Source organism: Mizuhopecten yessoensis, unplaced genomic scaffold, assembly GCF_002113885.1.
Source record: "Mizuhopecten yessoensis strain PY_sf001 unplaced genomic scaffold, ASM211388v2 scaffold10935, whole genome shotgun sequence".
NCBI lineage: Eukaryota > Metazoa > Mollusca > Bivalvia > Pectinida > Pectinidae > Mizuhopecten > Mizuhopecten yessoensis.
Genome location: NW_018408795.1, coordinates 40,390 through 57,590, shown reverse-complemented (window position 1 = coordinate 57,590; position 17,201 = coordinate 40,390). Strand labels below are relative to the sequence as shown.

Sequence of the window (17,201 nt, the reverse complement as noted above, 5' to 3'; positions counted from 1 at the left end):
CATGGTATACCTTTACACATGGTGTATTACCTGGACTGACATATATGGAACATGGTTTACCTTTACACAAGGTGTATTACCTGGACTGATATATATGGACCATGGTAAACCTTTACACATGGTGTTTTATCTAGACTGACATATAGGGACTATGGAATACCTTTACACATGCTGTATTACCTGGACTGACATTGAGGGACCATGGTATACCTTTACACCTGGTGTTTTACCTGGACTGACATATATTATATTTACCTGGACTGACATATAGGGACCATCGTATACCTTTACACCTGGTGTATTACTACCTGTTATATATTTACCTGGACTGACATATAGGGACCATGGAATACCTTTACACATGGTGTATTACCTGGACTGATATATATGGACCATGGTAAACCTTTACACATGGTGTTTTATCTAGACTGACGTATAGGGACTATGGAATACCTTTACACATGCTGTATTAGTATAACCTGGACTGACATATAGGGACCATGGTATACCTTTACACCTGGTGTATTTTCACGACTAGCTGACATATAGGGACCATGGTATACCTTTATACCTGTTATATATTTACCTAGACTGACATATAGGGACCATGGAATACCTTTATACCTGTTATATATTTACCTAGACTGACATATAGGGACCATGATAAAGCTTTACACCTGGTGTATTTTTACGACTAGCTGACATATAGGGACCATGGTATACCTTTACACCTGGTGTATAACCTGGACAAGCTGACATATAGGGACCATGGTTTACCTTTACATCTGGTGTATTACCTGGATTGACATAGGGACCATGGTATACCTTTACAGCTGGTGTATAACCTGGACTGACATATATGGACCATGGTATACCTTTACACCCGGTGTATTACCTGGACTAGCTGATATATATGGACCATGATAAAGCTTTACGCCTGGTGTATAACCTGAACTGACATATAGGGACCATGGGATACCTTTACACCTGGGGTATAACCTGGACTGACATATATGGACCATGGTATACCTTTACAGCTGGTGTATAACCTGGACTGACACATAGGGACCATGGTATACCTTTACACCCAGTGTATTACCTGGACTAGCTGATATATATGGACCATGATAAAGCTTTACACCTGGTGTATAACCTAGACTGACACATACAGACCATGGTATACCTTTACACCTGGTGTATAACCTGAACTGACATATAGGGACCATGGTATTCCTTTACAGCTGGTGTATAACCTGGACTGACATATATGGACCATGGTATACCTTTACTCCCAGTGTATTACCTGAACTGACATATAGGGACCATGGTATACCTTTACACCCAGTGTATTACCTTGACCGACATATTGGGACCATGGTATACCTTTACACCCTGTGTATAACTTGGACTGACATGTAGGTACCATGGTATACCTTTACACTTGGTGTATTACCTTTACTGACATATAGGGACCATGCTATACCTTTACACAGGGTGTATTACCTGGACTTACATAAAGGGACCATGGTATACCTTTACACCTGGTGTATTACCTGACCTGACATATAAGCACCATGGTATACCTTTACACAGGGTGTATTACCTGGATTGACATATAGGGACCATGGTATACCTTTCCACCTGGTGTTTTACCTGGACTGACATATATGGAACATGGTTGAACTGACATATAGGGACCGTGGTAGACCTTTACACCCTGTGTATTCCCTGGACTGACATATAGGGACTATGGAATACCTTTACACATGGTGTATTAATATAACTGGACTGACGTTTAGGGACCATGGTATACCTTTACACCCAATGTATTACCTGGACTGACATATAGGGACCATGGAATACCTTTACACCTGGTGTTTTACCTGGACTGACATATAGGGACCATGATATACCTTTAAACATGGTGTATAACCTGTACTGACATATATGGACCATGCATGGTATACCTTTACACCTGGTGTTTTACCTGGACTGACATATATGGACCATGTCATACCTTTACACATGGTGTATAACCTTGACTGACATATATGGAACATGGTATACCTTTACACCTGGTGTATTACCTGGACTGACATATAGGGACCATGCTATACCTTTACACATGGTGTTTTATCTAGACTGACATAAAGGGACCATGGTATACCTTTACACCTGGTGTATTACCTGTACTGACATATATGGACCATGGTATACCTTTACAGCTGGTGTATAACCTGGACTGGCATATAGGGACCATGCTATACCTTTAATTTACACCCAGTGTATTACCTGGACTGACATATAAGGGCCATGGTATACCTTTACACCTGGTGTATTACCTGGACTGACATATTGGGACCATGCTATACTTTTACAACCTGTCTATTTCCTGGACTGACATATATAGGGACCATGCTAAACCTTTACACCTGGTATATAACCTGGACTGACATATATGGACCATGGTATAACTTGACACCTGGTATATTACCTGGACTGACATATAGGGACCATGATAAAGCTTTACACCTGGTGTATAACCTGGACTGACATATATGGACCATGTCATGCCTTTACACATGGTGTATAACCTTGACTGACATATATGGAACATGGTATACCTTTACACCTGGTGTTTTACCTGGACTAGCTGACATATAGGGACCATGGTATACCTTTACCTGACATATAGGGACCATGGTATACCTTTACCTGACATATAGGGACCATGGTATACCTTTACACCCTGTGTATAACTTGGACTGACATGTAGGGACCATGGTATCCCTTTACACAAGGTGTATTACCTAGACTGACATATATGGACCATGGTATACCTTTACAGCTGGTGTATAACCTGGACTGACATATAGGGACCATGGTATACCTTTACCTGACATATAGGGACCATGGTATACCTTTACCTGACATATAGGGACCATGGTATACCTTTACAGCTGGTGTATAACCTGGACTGACATATAGGGACCATGCTATACCTTTACACCTGGTATATTACCTGGACTGACATATAGGGATCATGGTATACCTCTACACATGGTGTATTACCTGGACTGATATATATGGACCATGGTAAACCTTTACACATGGTGTTTTATCTAGACTGACATATAGGGACCATGGTATACCTTTACACATGGTCTATTACCTGGACTGACATTTAGGGACCATGGTATACCTTTACACCTGGGGTTTTACCTGGACTAGCTGACATATAGGGACCATGGTATACCTTTACAGCTGGTGTATAACCTGGACTGACATATAGGGACCATGGTATACCTTTACCTGACATATAGGGACCATGGTATACCTTTACAGCTGGTGTATAACCTGGACTGACATATAGGGACCATGATATACCTTTACACCTGGTATATTACCTGGACTGACATATAGGGACCATGATATACCTTTAAACATGGTGTATAACCTGAACTGACATATAGGGACCATGGTATACCTTTACACAAGGTGTATAACCTTGACTGACATATATGGAACATGGTATACCTTTACACCTGGTGTTTTATCTGGACTGACATAGACAGAGATAGATGATGGCAGTTTAAAACACTTCAAGAAACTCATAACTGAGAAGGATATAGTAGTAAGTTCTTTAATGAAATGATTGAATTTTACATTTGCTGTATATATGAACTAACAGGGAAATTTCTTTTCTTGCCAAATTGTAAGTCATGCTGTCCCAAAGTGCATACCGTGGAATCCGCTAATTATGATACTGTATTTTCCAGAGAAAAATATTATAATAACCGATATATATATTATAATAAACAGACCAGGATTTCATCAGCAGTTGTATTTTTTTTCAGGTTATCATTGGAAATTTTCAGTCAACAGTGGGAGTGGTGAAGATAAAGTCATTTTGGGCTACATGGCAGTTTATTATCATCTCTGCAAGTGTTGGCGGCTGTATTCTACTGATCCTAATTATTTTCATCATAGTCAAGTGCTATCGCCGTTGTCAGTCAAATAAACTCAAATATCGTAAGAGTTCAGGTAAGTAGAAAAGAACCTTTTTGTAATGCTAAGTCACAATAATCCAGCCATTACCCTAAACCCATGGTCCCATATTCCATCCACCACTAAACCCATGGTCTCATTGTCCAGCAACCACTAAACCCATGGTCCCATTGTCCAGCAACCACTAAACCCATGGTCCCATTGTCCAGCAACCACTAAACCCATGGTCCCATTGTCCAGCAACCACTAAACCCATGGTCCCATTGTCCAGCAACCACTAAACCCATGGTCCCATTGTCCAGCAACCACTAAACCCATGGTCCCATTGTCCAGCAACCACTAAACCCATGGTCCCATTGTCCAGCAACCACTAAACCCATGGTCCCATTGTCCAGCAACCACTAAACCCATGGTCCCATTGTCCAGCAACCACTAAACCCATGGTCCCATTGTCCAGCAACCACTAAACCCATGGTCCCATTGTCCAGCAACCACTAAACCCATGGTCCCATTGTCCAGCAACCACTAAACCCATGGTCCCATTGTCCAGCAACCACTAAACCCATGGTCCAATTGTCCATTTACCACTAAACCCATGGTCCCATTATCCATTTACCACTAAACCCATGGTCCCACCATCCCACCATCACCAATATAATCCTATAGTCCTACTATCTAGCCACCATCAATCTCATGGTCCCACTTTTCAATCAAAATCAATCCCATGGTCCCACTATTCAATCAACACTAATCCCATAGTCCCACTATTCAATCAACACTAATCCCATGGTCCCACTATTCAATCAACACCAATCCCATAGTCCCGCTATTCAATAAACACTAATCCCATGGTACCACTATTCAATCAACACCATGCAATCGCATGGTACCACTATTCAATCAATACCAATCCCATAGTCCCCCTATTCAATCAACACTAATCCCATGGTCCCACTATTCATTCAACACCAATCCCATAGTCCCACTATTCAATCAACACCGATCCCATGGTCCCACTATTCATTCAACACTAATCCCATAGTCCCACTATTCAATCAACACCAATCCCATAGTCCCACTATTCAATCAACACTGACTCCATGGTCCCACTATTCAATCAACACTAATCCCATAGTCACACTATTCAATCAACACTAATCCCATGGTCCCACTATTCAATCAACACCAATCCCATGGTACCACTATTCAATCAACACTGACTCCATGGTCCCACTATTCAATCAACACTAATCCCATAGTCCCTCTATTCAATCAACACTAATCCCATGGTCCCACTATTCAATCAACACCAATCCCATAGTCCCACTATACAATCAACATTAATCCCATGGTACCACTATTCAATCAACACCATGCAATCGCATGGTACCACTCTTCAATCAATACCAATCCCATAGTCCCACTATTCAATTAACACTAATCCCATGGTACCACTATTCAATCAACACCAATCCCATAGTCCCACTATACAATCAACATTAATCCCATGGTACCACTATTCAATCAACCCCATGCAATCCCATGGTACCACTATTCAATCAATTCCAATCCCATAGTCCCACTATTCAATCAACACTAATCCCATGGTACCACTATTCAATTAACACTAATCCCATGGTCCCAGTATTCAATCAATACCAATCCCATAGTCCCACTATCCAAACAACACCAATCCCATGGTCCCACTTTTCATTCAACACCAATCCCATGGTATCACTATTCAATCAACACCAATCCCATAGTCCCACTATACAATCAACATTAATCCCATGGTACCACTATTCAATCAACCCCATGCAATCCCATGGTACCACTATTCAATCAATTCCAATCCCATAGTCCCACTATTCAATCAACATTAATCCCATGGTACCACTATTCAATCAACACCATGCAATCCCATGGTACCACTATTCAATCAATACCAATCCCATAGTCCCACTATTCAATCAACACTAATCCCATGGTCCCTACTATTCAATCAATACCAATCCCATAGTCCCACTATCCAATCAACACCAATCCCATGGTCCCACTTTTCATTCAACACCAATCCCATGGTACCACTATTCAATCAACACCAATCCCATAGTCCCACTATTCAATCAACACCAATCCCATGGTCCCACTATTCAATCAACACCAATCCCATAGTCCCACTATTCAATCAACACTAATCCCATAGTCCCACTATTCAATCAACACTAATCCCATGGTACCACTATCCAATCAACACCAATCTCATGGTCCCACTATTCAATCAACACCAATCCCATAGTCCCACTATTCAATTAACACTAATCCCATGTTACCACTATTCAATCAACACTGACTCCATGGTCCCACTATTCATTTAACACCAATCCCATAGTCCCACTATTGACTCCATGGTCCCACTATTCATTTTACACTAATCCCATAGTCCCACTATTCATTCAACATTAATCCCATGGTACCACTATTCCATGAACACTCATCCAATGGTCCCACTATTCAATCAATACCAATCCCATGGTCCCACTATTCGATCAACACCATGCAATCGCATGGGACCACTATTCAATCAATACCAATCCCGTAGTCCCACTATTCAATCAACCCTAATCCCATGGTACCACTATCCAATCAACACCAATCCCATGGTACCACTATTCCATGAACACTCATCCAATGGTCCCACTATTCAATCAATACCAATCCCATGGTCCCACTATTCATTTAACACCAATCCCATAGTCCCACTATTGACTCCATGGTCCCACTATTCATTTTACACTAATCCCATAGTCCCACTATTCAATCAACACTAATCCCATAGTCCCACTATCCAATCAACACCAATCCCATGGTCCCACTATTCATTCAACACCAATCCCATGGTACCACTATTCAATCAACACCAATCCCATAGTCCTACTATTCAATCAACACCAATCCCATGGTCCCACTATTCAATCAACACCAATCCCATAGTCCCACTATTCATTCAACACTAATCCCATGGTCCCACTATTCATTCAACACCAATCCCATAGTCCCACTATTCAATCAATCATAGAGATCACAGAATCCTTCCCTCTCTCACAGACATTATCGATAACAGTATTGAGATCACAGAATCCTTCCCTCTCTCACAGTCATTTATAACGGTATATAGATCACAGAATCCTTACCTCTCTCACAGACATTAATAATGGTATAGAGATCATAGAATCCTTCCCTCTCTCACAGACATTTATAATGGTATAGAGATCACAAATCCTTCCCTCTCTAACAGACATTAATGTTAACAGTATAGAGATCACAGAATCCTTCCCTCTCTCCCAGACATTTATAATGGTATAGAGATCACAAATCCCTCCCTCTCTCACATATGTTAATGTTAACAGTATATAGATCACAGAATCCTTCCCTCTCTCACAGACATTTATAATGGTATAGAGATCACAGAAGCCTTACCTCTCTCACAGACATTAATAATTGTATATAGATCACAGAATCCTTACCTCTCTCACCGTCATTAATAATGGTATAGAGATCATAGAATCCTTACCTCTCTCACAGACATCAATAACAGTATAGAGATCACAGAATCCTTCCCTCTCTCACAGACATTAACGATAACAGTGAGTATATAGATCACAGAATCCTTACCTCTCTCACAGTCATTAATAATGGTATAGAGATCATAGAATCCTTACCTCTCTCACAGACATCAATAACAGTATAGAGATCACAGAATCCTTACCTCTCTCACAGACATTAACGTTAACAGTGAGTATATAGATCACAGAATCCTAATTACCTCTCTCACAGTCATTTATAACGGTATATAGACCACAGAATCCTTCCCTCTCTCACAGACATCAATAATGGTTAGAGATCACAAGATCCTTACCTCTCTCACAGTCATTTATAACGGTATATACATCACAGAATCGTTCCCTCTCTCACAGACATCAATAATGATATATAGATCACAGAATCGCGATCCTTACCTCTCTCACAGACATTTATAATGGTATATAGATCACAGAATCATTCCCCCTCTCAAAGACATTAATAATTGTATATAGATCACAGAATCCTTCCCTCTCTAACAGACATTAATGTTAACGGTACAGAGATCACAGAATCCTTCCCTCTCTCACAGACATCAATAATGGTATAGAGATCAAAGAATCCTTACCTCTCTCACAGTCATTTATAATGGTATAGAGATCACAGAATCCTTACCTCTCTCACAGACATCAATAATGGTATAGAGATCATAGAATCCTTCCCTCTCTCACAGTCATTTATAATGGTATATATATAGAGATCACAGAATCCTTACCTCTCTCACAGTCATTTATAATGGTATAGAGATCAAAGAATCCTAACCTCTCTCACAGTCATTTATAATGGTATAGAGATCACAGAATCCTTCCCTCTCTCACAGACATTAACGTTAACAGTGAGTATGTAACCTCTCTCACAGTCATTTATAATGGTATAGAGATCACAGAATCCTTCCCTCTCTCACAGACATTAACATTAACAGTGAGTATATAGATCACAGAATCCTTCCCTCTCTAACAGACATTAATGTTAACGGTACAGAGATCACAGAATCCTTCCCTCTCTCACAGACATTAACGTTAACAGTGAGTATATAGATCACAGAATCCTTACCTCTCACAGTCATTTATAATGGTATAGAGATCACAGAATCGTTCCCTCTCTCACAGACATCAATAATGATATATAGATCACAGAATCGCAATCCTTACCTCTCTCACAGACATTTATAATGGTAAAGAGATCACAGAATCGTTCCCCCTCTCACAGACATTAATAATGGTATATAGATCACAGAATCCTTACCTCTCTCACAGACATTTATAATGGTATATAGATCACAGAATTCTTATCTCTCTCACAGACATTAATAATGGTATATAAATCACAGAATCCTTACCTCTCTCACAGACATTTATAATGGTATATATATCACAGAATCCTTACCTCTCTCACAGTCATTTATAACGGTATATAGATCACAGAATCCTTCCCTCTCTCACAGTCATTTATAATGGTATACAGATCACAGAATCCTTACCTCTCTCACAGACATCAATAATGGTATAGAGATCACAAAATCCTTTCCTCTCTCACAGTCATTTATAATGGTATAGAGATCACAGAATCCTTCCCTCTCTCACAGACATCAATAATGGTATAGAGATCAAAGAATCCTTACCTCTCTCACAGGCATTTATAATGGTATATAGATCACAGAATCCTTACCTCTCTCACAGACATTAATAACAGTATAGAGATCACAGAATCCTTACCTCTCTCACAGACATTTATAATGGTATATATATCACAGAATCCTTACCTCTCTCACAGTCATTTATAACGGTATATAGATCACAGAATCCTTCCCTCTCTCACAGTCATTTATAATGGTATATAGATCATAGAATCCTTCCCTCTCTCACAGTCATTTGTAATGGTATAGAGATCACAGAATCCTTACCTCTCTCACAGACATCAATAATGGTATAGAGATCTCAAAATCCTTACCTCTCTCACATTCATTTATAATGGTATAGAGATCACAGAATCCTTACCTCTCTCGCAGTCATTTATAATGGTATAGAGTTCACAGAATTCTTACCTCTCTCACAGACATAAATAATGGTATATAGATCAAAGAATCGTTCCATCTCTCACAGACATCAATAATGGTATATAGATCACAGAATCGTTCCCTCTCTCACAGTCATTTATAATGGTATAGAGATCACAGAATTCTTACCTCTCTCACAGACATCAATAATGGTATATAGATCACAGAATCGTTCCATCTCTCACAGACATCAATAATGGTATATAGATCACAGAATTGTTCCCTCTCTCACAGACATCAATAATGGTATATAGATCACAGAATCCTTCCCTCTCTCACAGACATTAACGTTAACAGTGAGTATATAGATCACAGAATCCTTACCTCTCTCACAGTCATTTATAACGGTATAGAGATCACAGAATCCTTCCTTCTCTCACAGTCATTTATAACGGTATAGAGATCACAGAATCCTTGCCTCTCTCACAGACATTAACGTTAACAGTGAGTATGTAGATCACAGAATCCTTACCTCTCTCACAGTCATTTATGATGGGATAGAGATCACAGAATCCTTACCTCTCTCACAGACATCAATAATGGTTAGAGATCACAAGATCCTTACCTCTCTCACAGTCATTTATAACGGTATATAGATCACAGAAACTTCCCTCTCTCACAGACATCAATAATGATATATAGATCACAGAATCGCAATCCTTACCTCTCTCACAGACATTTATAATGGTATATAGATCACAGAATCCTTACCTCTCTCGCAGTCATTTATAACAGTATGGAGATCACAGAATCCTTCCCTCTCTCACAGACATCAATAACAGTATAGAGATCACAGAATCCTTACCTCTCTCACAGAAATCAATAATGGTAAGAGATCACAAGATCCTTACCTCTCTCACAGTCATTTATAACGGTATATATATCACAGAAACTTCCCTCTCTCACAGACATCAATAATGATATATAGATCACAGAATCGCAATCCTTACCTCTCTCACAGACATTTATAATGGTATATAAATCACAGAATCATTCCCCCTCTCACAGACATTAATAATGGTATATAGATCACAGAATCCTTACCTCTCTCACAGACATTAATAATGGTATATAGATCACAGAATCCTTACCTCTCTCGCAGTCATTTATAACAGTATGGAGATCACAGAATCCTTCCCTCTCTCACAGTCATTTATAATGGTATATAGATCACAGAATCCTTACCTCTCTCACAGTCATTTATAAAGGTATAGAGATCACAGAATCCTTACCTCTCTCACAGACATCAATAATGGTTAGAGATCACAGATCCTTACCTCTCTCACAGTCATTTATAACGGTATATAGAGCACAGAAACTTCCCTCTCTCACAGACATCAATAATGATATATAGATCACAGAATCGCAATCCTTACCTCTCTCACAGACATTTATAATGGTATATAAATCACAGAATCATTCCCCCTCTCACAGACATTAATAATGGTATATAGATCACAGAATCCTTACCTCTCTCGCAGTCATTTATAACAGTATGGAGATCACAGAATCCTTCCCTCTCTCACAGACATTAACGTTAACAGTGAGTATATAGATCACAGAATCCTTACCTCTCTCGCAGTCATTTATAACGGTATGGAGATCACAGAATCCTTCCCTCTCTCACAGTCATTTATAACGGTATTGAGATCCCAGAATCCTTCCCTCTCTCACAGACATCAATAACAGTATAGAGATCACAGAATCCTTACCTCTCTCACAGACATTAACGTTAACAGGGAGTATATAGATCACAGAATCCTTCCCTCTCTCACAGACATTAACGTTAACAGTGAGTATATAGATCACAGAATCCTTCCCTCTCTCACAGACATTAATGTTAACGGTATAGAGATCACAGAATCCTTCCCTCTCTCACAGACATTAACGTTAACAGTGAGCATATAGATCGCAGAATCCTTCCCTCTCTCACAGACATTAATGTTAACGGTATTGAGATCACAGAATCCTTACCTCTCTCACAGACATAAATAACGGTAAAGAGATCACAGAATCCTTACCTCTCCCAAAGACGTTAATGTTAACAGTATTGGGCATATTTCAGCATGTGTTTAAGTTGACATTCCAGGCATTTTTTTTTCTTCAATTATTTCAAACTGTGTTATTAGTTTTATAGTTTGGCATGATAAATTGATGCAATTTCCCCGGTTTATTCTTTGCTTACCAAGTTTGTATTAAGCCTTCTGACTGACCTGATTCCTCAATTATCTTTACCCTTTAGCTTAGCAAAGGGTGCATGATTATTCCCTCAAGGTGAAACTATTCATTTTATTCTAACAAATTTATAAGAGTTAACAGAGTGTTTAAAATCTTCAAATAACTTCTTCTTACAGATGGATTTTCACCAACATTTTGGTTGGTTGGTTGGTTGACGGGTTTATCGCCTGCATGACTCCACCCATGCGGGTTTTGTCTCACTGAAGGAGGTCGCAAACCCCAATTAACACTTCTTTAAATTGATGCTTAAAATAAATAAATGATGAGGATACAAATGTATGGGCTGCATGACCCTGTTGGGGGTTGGAGGGGGGGGGGGGGGCTCTTACAGTATAACACCGGAAACAATCCTATTCTTTATTTCTTTATTTGTAACCAGAAACGATCTGTCAGTTTTTATGACACTTAACATTGGTGGTAATCGTTCACTTCACAACCTGAATACAGTCAAACCTCTATAAATCGAACTTCGAAGATTCAAATTTCCAGATGTGTCGAACTTACAGCAATGTCCGGAAGTTTTCCCTTATATAACACTTATAATAATTTATTCATGAATCAAACTTTTATGAGTCAAATTTCTCTGTTTGGAAGTATAAGTAAGGCCCGTTCGTTATGAAAACAGTCGAAATTACAACTAATAAAACAAAGTCAAAAATGTACCTGTACGAGATCAATGAAATATCCGCAGTCATTTTAACACCTTTGCGGACATGTTTTGGTCTCCAGTGAAAAGTACTGGTGACCATGCTGACACAACCAAGTATTAATTATTTCCAGGTTATAAACTGACACTGACTAATTATGTATCCCCTTCGAAAGAAGGGAGACATATTGTATTAGAATTGGTTCTTCTAATCGGACTTGTCTTGGCCATAACTTTTAAACCATTAAAGATATCTTGATGAAACTTTAGGTATGCATGCATCACCCACAGGAGGTGTGCTGAGTGCACTGGAATTAGGTCACTGTGGCCTTCACCTCAAGGACAAAGGTCAAATAAGTGCACACTTTCAGTAAATTCTTGTCAGGCCCGTAAATTTCAAACCGCTAAAGATATCTTAATCAAACTTGAAGTATATCTGCATCACCTACAGAAGGTGTGCAGTGCACTGGAACTAGGTATCATGCCCCGCTATATACAGAGTTATGGCCCTTTGTTTAATTTAAGTACCAAAGTTTGTCCAGAGCATAAGTTCTATGTTATTTCACCTACCTTGGCCATACTTACCTTATTGATTTATCTTGGGAAGGCGTAATTTCTAACTCTAAAATCAGATTTTATGCCCCACTATATACAGAGTTATGGCCCTTTGGGTTTTTTTAATACCGAAGTTTGTCCACGGCATAACTTCTAAACCATTAAAGATATCTTAATCAAACTTGAAGTATACATGCATCACTCCAAGAAAGTGTGCAGTGCACTAGAATAAGGTCTCGTGCGTCACTTTATACAGAGTATGGCCCTTTGTTTAATTTTAATACCGAAGTTTGTCCACAGCATAACTTTCATGTTATTAGGGCCCCGCCTCGAAGTTGCTGGTGCCCTATACTATTTCATCTGTCTATCAGTCCGTCACAATCAAGCAAGGTATCAACTGACCTAAGGTCAAGGTCACTGGGTCAAAGGTCAAGGTCAAATTCAGTATCTTTTCACTGGTGAACATTTTGTTTTGACACTTTGAAGCAATGTTTGTCAGAATTAAACAAGGAGTCATTTGACCAAAGGTCAAGGTCATTTGGTCAAAGGTTGAGGTCAAATTCAGTATATTTTCATTTGGGAATATTTTGTTATGACACTTTGGAGCAAAGTTGGTCGGAATTAAACAAGGAGTCAATTGACCAATGGTCAAGGTCAGTGTGTCAAAGGTCAAGGTCAAATTTTGTATCTTTTCCCTGATGAACATTATGTTATGACACTTCGAAGCAATGTTGGTCAGAAATAAACAAGGAGTCATTTGACCAAAGGTCAAGGTCACTGGGTCAAATGTGAGATCAAATTTTGTATCTTTTCACTGGTGAACATTTCGTTTTGACACTTTGAAGCAATGTTGGTCAGAATTAAACAAGGAGTCAATTGACCAAAGGTCAAGGTCACTGGGTCAAAGGTCAAGGTCAAATTTTGTATCTTTTCCTTGATGAACATTTTGTTATGACACTTTGAAGCAATGATGGTCAGAATTAAACAAGGAGTCATTTGACAAAAGGTCAAGGTCACTGGGTCAATTTCAAGGTCAGATATTGTATTGTTTTACTGATGAACATTTTTTGTATGTTATTATGAAGCAAAGTTGTTCAGAACTTGAAACGGAGTCAACTGACCAAAGGTCAAGGTTACGGGTTCCAAAGGTTCAAAGTCAAGGTTAAGTTTTGTATTTTCCACTGATGAACATTTTGTTATGATATTATGAAGCAAAGTTGGTCGGAATTGAAGAATGAGTCAACTGACCAAAGATCTAGGTAACTGGCTTGAAGGTCAGGGTCATTTGGGTCCAAAGGTCAAAGGCAAAGTGGATCTCTTACTTTGACCCTGACTCTTGATGGGGGAGGTATTTAAGGTGAAATAAAGCAAATCAAAGCTAACAAATGAGTATTGCACCGGTATTTACATTTCTTTTAGCCCAGCAAATATGAAAGTGGAAGGAAACAAGACTCACATCATAGTACATGTAAAATGTATAATTTGCTTCCTTGCAAAGTCCAAATGTCAAACATCGAGTTCAGCTATATGGGCAGATTGTTTCTTGATGATTATGGGGGATATATTGCCACAAGAAGGGGCTCTTACTGATCTGTCAGTGTTCTAGTTTCACCTACGTTGACCAAACTTGCTAAAGTTTTAATGTATCTTGGTAAGTAGGAGTGTCAAATTCTAAATTTGGGTCTCGTGCCCCACTATATAAAGCGATATAATGGCCCTTTGTTAAGTATTTATACCGTAGTTTTTCTATTAATTGGCTAATAAGGGGACACATATCTTTTTGTTCACAAAAACAAAATTCAAGTTAGTGTTGTTTTCTTAAAACAGCAGCTTTAAGTATGTATATATTTATGATGCAAAGTGATAATCAATATATAGTATTGATCATTCCATAAGATACTTTCACCGGAAGTTCTTTGTTATCGGTAAACATATAGACTTATGTCAACGAAAATGGTTTACTAAAATGGTCCAATTCGCGCAATTCAGGTCTAAGGTCATAGGACAATGAGCTGTATATGTATTGGTTTATGATGTTATTAACTTAATTGTATGAATTTTAGGTCACCTGAGACAAAGTCTCAAGTGACCCTATTGCGATCGCCTTTTGTCCGTCGGTGTCCGTCGTGCGTCTGTAAACAATTTACATTTTCGACTTCTTCTCCAAAATCTCTGAACCAATTTCAATGAAATTTTGCAGAAACCTTCCATGGCCAAAGGTCAACAAAACAAATGGCCTGTTTGGTCCCCAGCCCCCAGGGGCCGGAAGGGCAAAGCCAAAAAGGGTCAAATTGACTGAAATTTCAAAAATCTTCTTCTCAAGACCCAGATATGGTAGAATCAAATACTCTTCATAGATGGAAGGGTCTTAAGGTGCTTTACCAAAATTGTGAATTTCTTGACCCTGGGGTATCACGTTTCCCCCTGGGGAGGGGGTAAACTTTACTATAGTTTATATAGGGAAATCACATTTTGGACCAACATTTGTTTAATTTCCATTGGAAGTAATTCAATTTGGGTTAGCATTATCAGTATTAGGTAGCAGTTTGATAGTATGCACCTATGAGCCCTGACTGACCCCCAGGGGCTGATGGGTGGGGCCAAAAAGGGTTGAATTGACTGAAATTTCAAAAATCTTCTTCTCAAGACCCAGATATGGTAGAATCAAATACTCTTCATAGATGGAAGGGTCTTAAGGTGCTTTACCAAAATTGTGAATTTCTTGACCCTGGGGTATCACGTTTCCCCCTGGGGAGGGGGTAAACTTTACTATAGTTTATATAGGGAAATCACATTTTGGACCAATATTTGTTTAATTTCCATTGGAAGTAATTCAATTTAGGTTAGCATTATCAGTATTGGGTAGCAGTTTGATGGTATGCACATATGCGCCCTGACTGACCCCCTGGGGCTGATAGGTGGGGCCAAAAAGGGTTGAATTGACTGAAATTTCAAAAATCTTCTTCTCAAGCCCCAGATATGGTAGAATCAAATACTCTCCATAGATAGAAGGGTCTTAAGGTGCTTCACCAAAATTGTGAATTGCATGACCCTTGGGTCTCAGGTTTCCCCCTTGGGAGGGCGTAAACTTTACTATAGTTTATATAGGGAAATCACATTTTGGACTAACAATTGTTTAATTGCCATTGGAGGTTATTCGATTTAGGTTAGCATTATCAGTATTGGGTAGCAGTTTGATGGTATGCACATATGCGCCCTGACTGGCCCAGGGCTGATGGGCTGGGCCAAAAAGGGTTGAATTGACTGAAATTTCAAAAATCTTCTTCTCAAGCCCCAGATATGGTAGAATCAAATACTCTTCAAAAATGGAAGGGTCTTAAGGTGCTCTACCAAAATTGTAAATTGTATGACCCTGGGGTATCAAGTTTCCCCCTGGGTAAGGGGTAAACTTAACTATACATGTAGTTTATATAGGGAAATCACATTTTGGACCAATATTTGTTTAATTTCCATTGGAAGTAATTCAGTTTAGGTTAGCATTATCAGTATTGGGTAGCAGGTTGATGGTATGCATATATGAGCCCTGACTGTCCCCCCGGGGCTGATGGGTGGGGCTGATAGGTGGGGCCAAAAAGGGTTGAATTGACTGAAATTTCAAAAATCTTCTTCTCAAGCCCCAGATATGGTAGAATCAAATACTCTTCAAAAATGGAAGGGTCTTAAGGTGCTCTACCAAAATTGTAAATTGTATGACCCTGGGGTATCAAGTTTCCCCCTGGGTAAGGGGTAAACTTAACTATACATGTAGTTTATATAGGGAAATCACATTTTGGACCAACATTTGTATAATTTCCATTGGAAGTAGTTCAATTTGGGTAAGCATTATCAGTATTGGGTAGCAGGTTGATGGTATGCACATATGAGCCATTACTGACCCCCCAGGGCTGATGGGTAGGGCTAAAAAGGGTTGAATTGAATGAAATTTCAAAAATCTTCTTTTCAAAGACCCAGATATGGTAGAATCAAACACTCTTCATAGATGGAAGGGTCTTAAGGTTTATGACCCTAGGGTCTCATGTTTACCCCCTGGGGAAG

General features: G+C 39.2%; 1 protein-coding gene across 1 annotated transcript in view; it reads left to right on the top strand.

Moving 5' to 3' along the window:
- Window positions 1-17,201, top strand: part of LOC110463842 (hepatocyte growth factor receptor-like) — a gene marked incomplete at its 5' end in the record, with an annotated part of 137,051 nt that overhangs the window by 86,667 nt on the left and 33,183 nt on the right. The window contains one exon of the mRNA XM_021518730.1: window positions 3,858-4,044. Coding sequence (XP_021374405.1) covers window positions 3,858-4,044 — 187 coding nt within the window. The remainder of the gene's footprint in view (window positions 1-3,857; window positions 4,045-17,201) is intronic.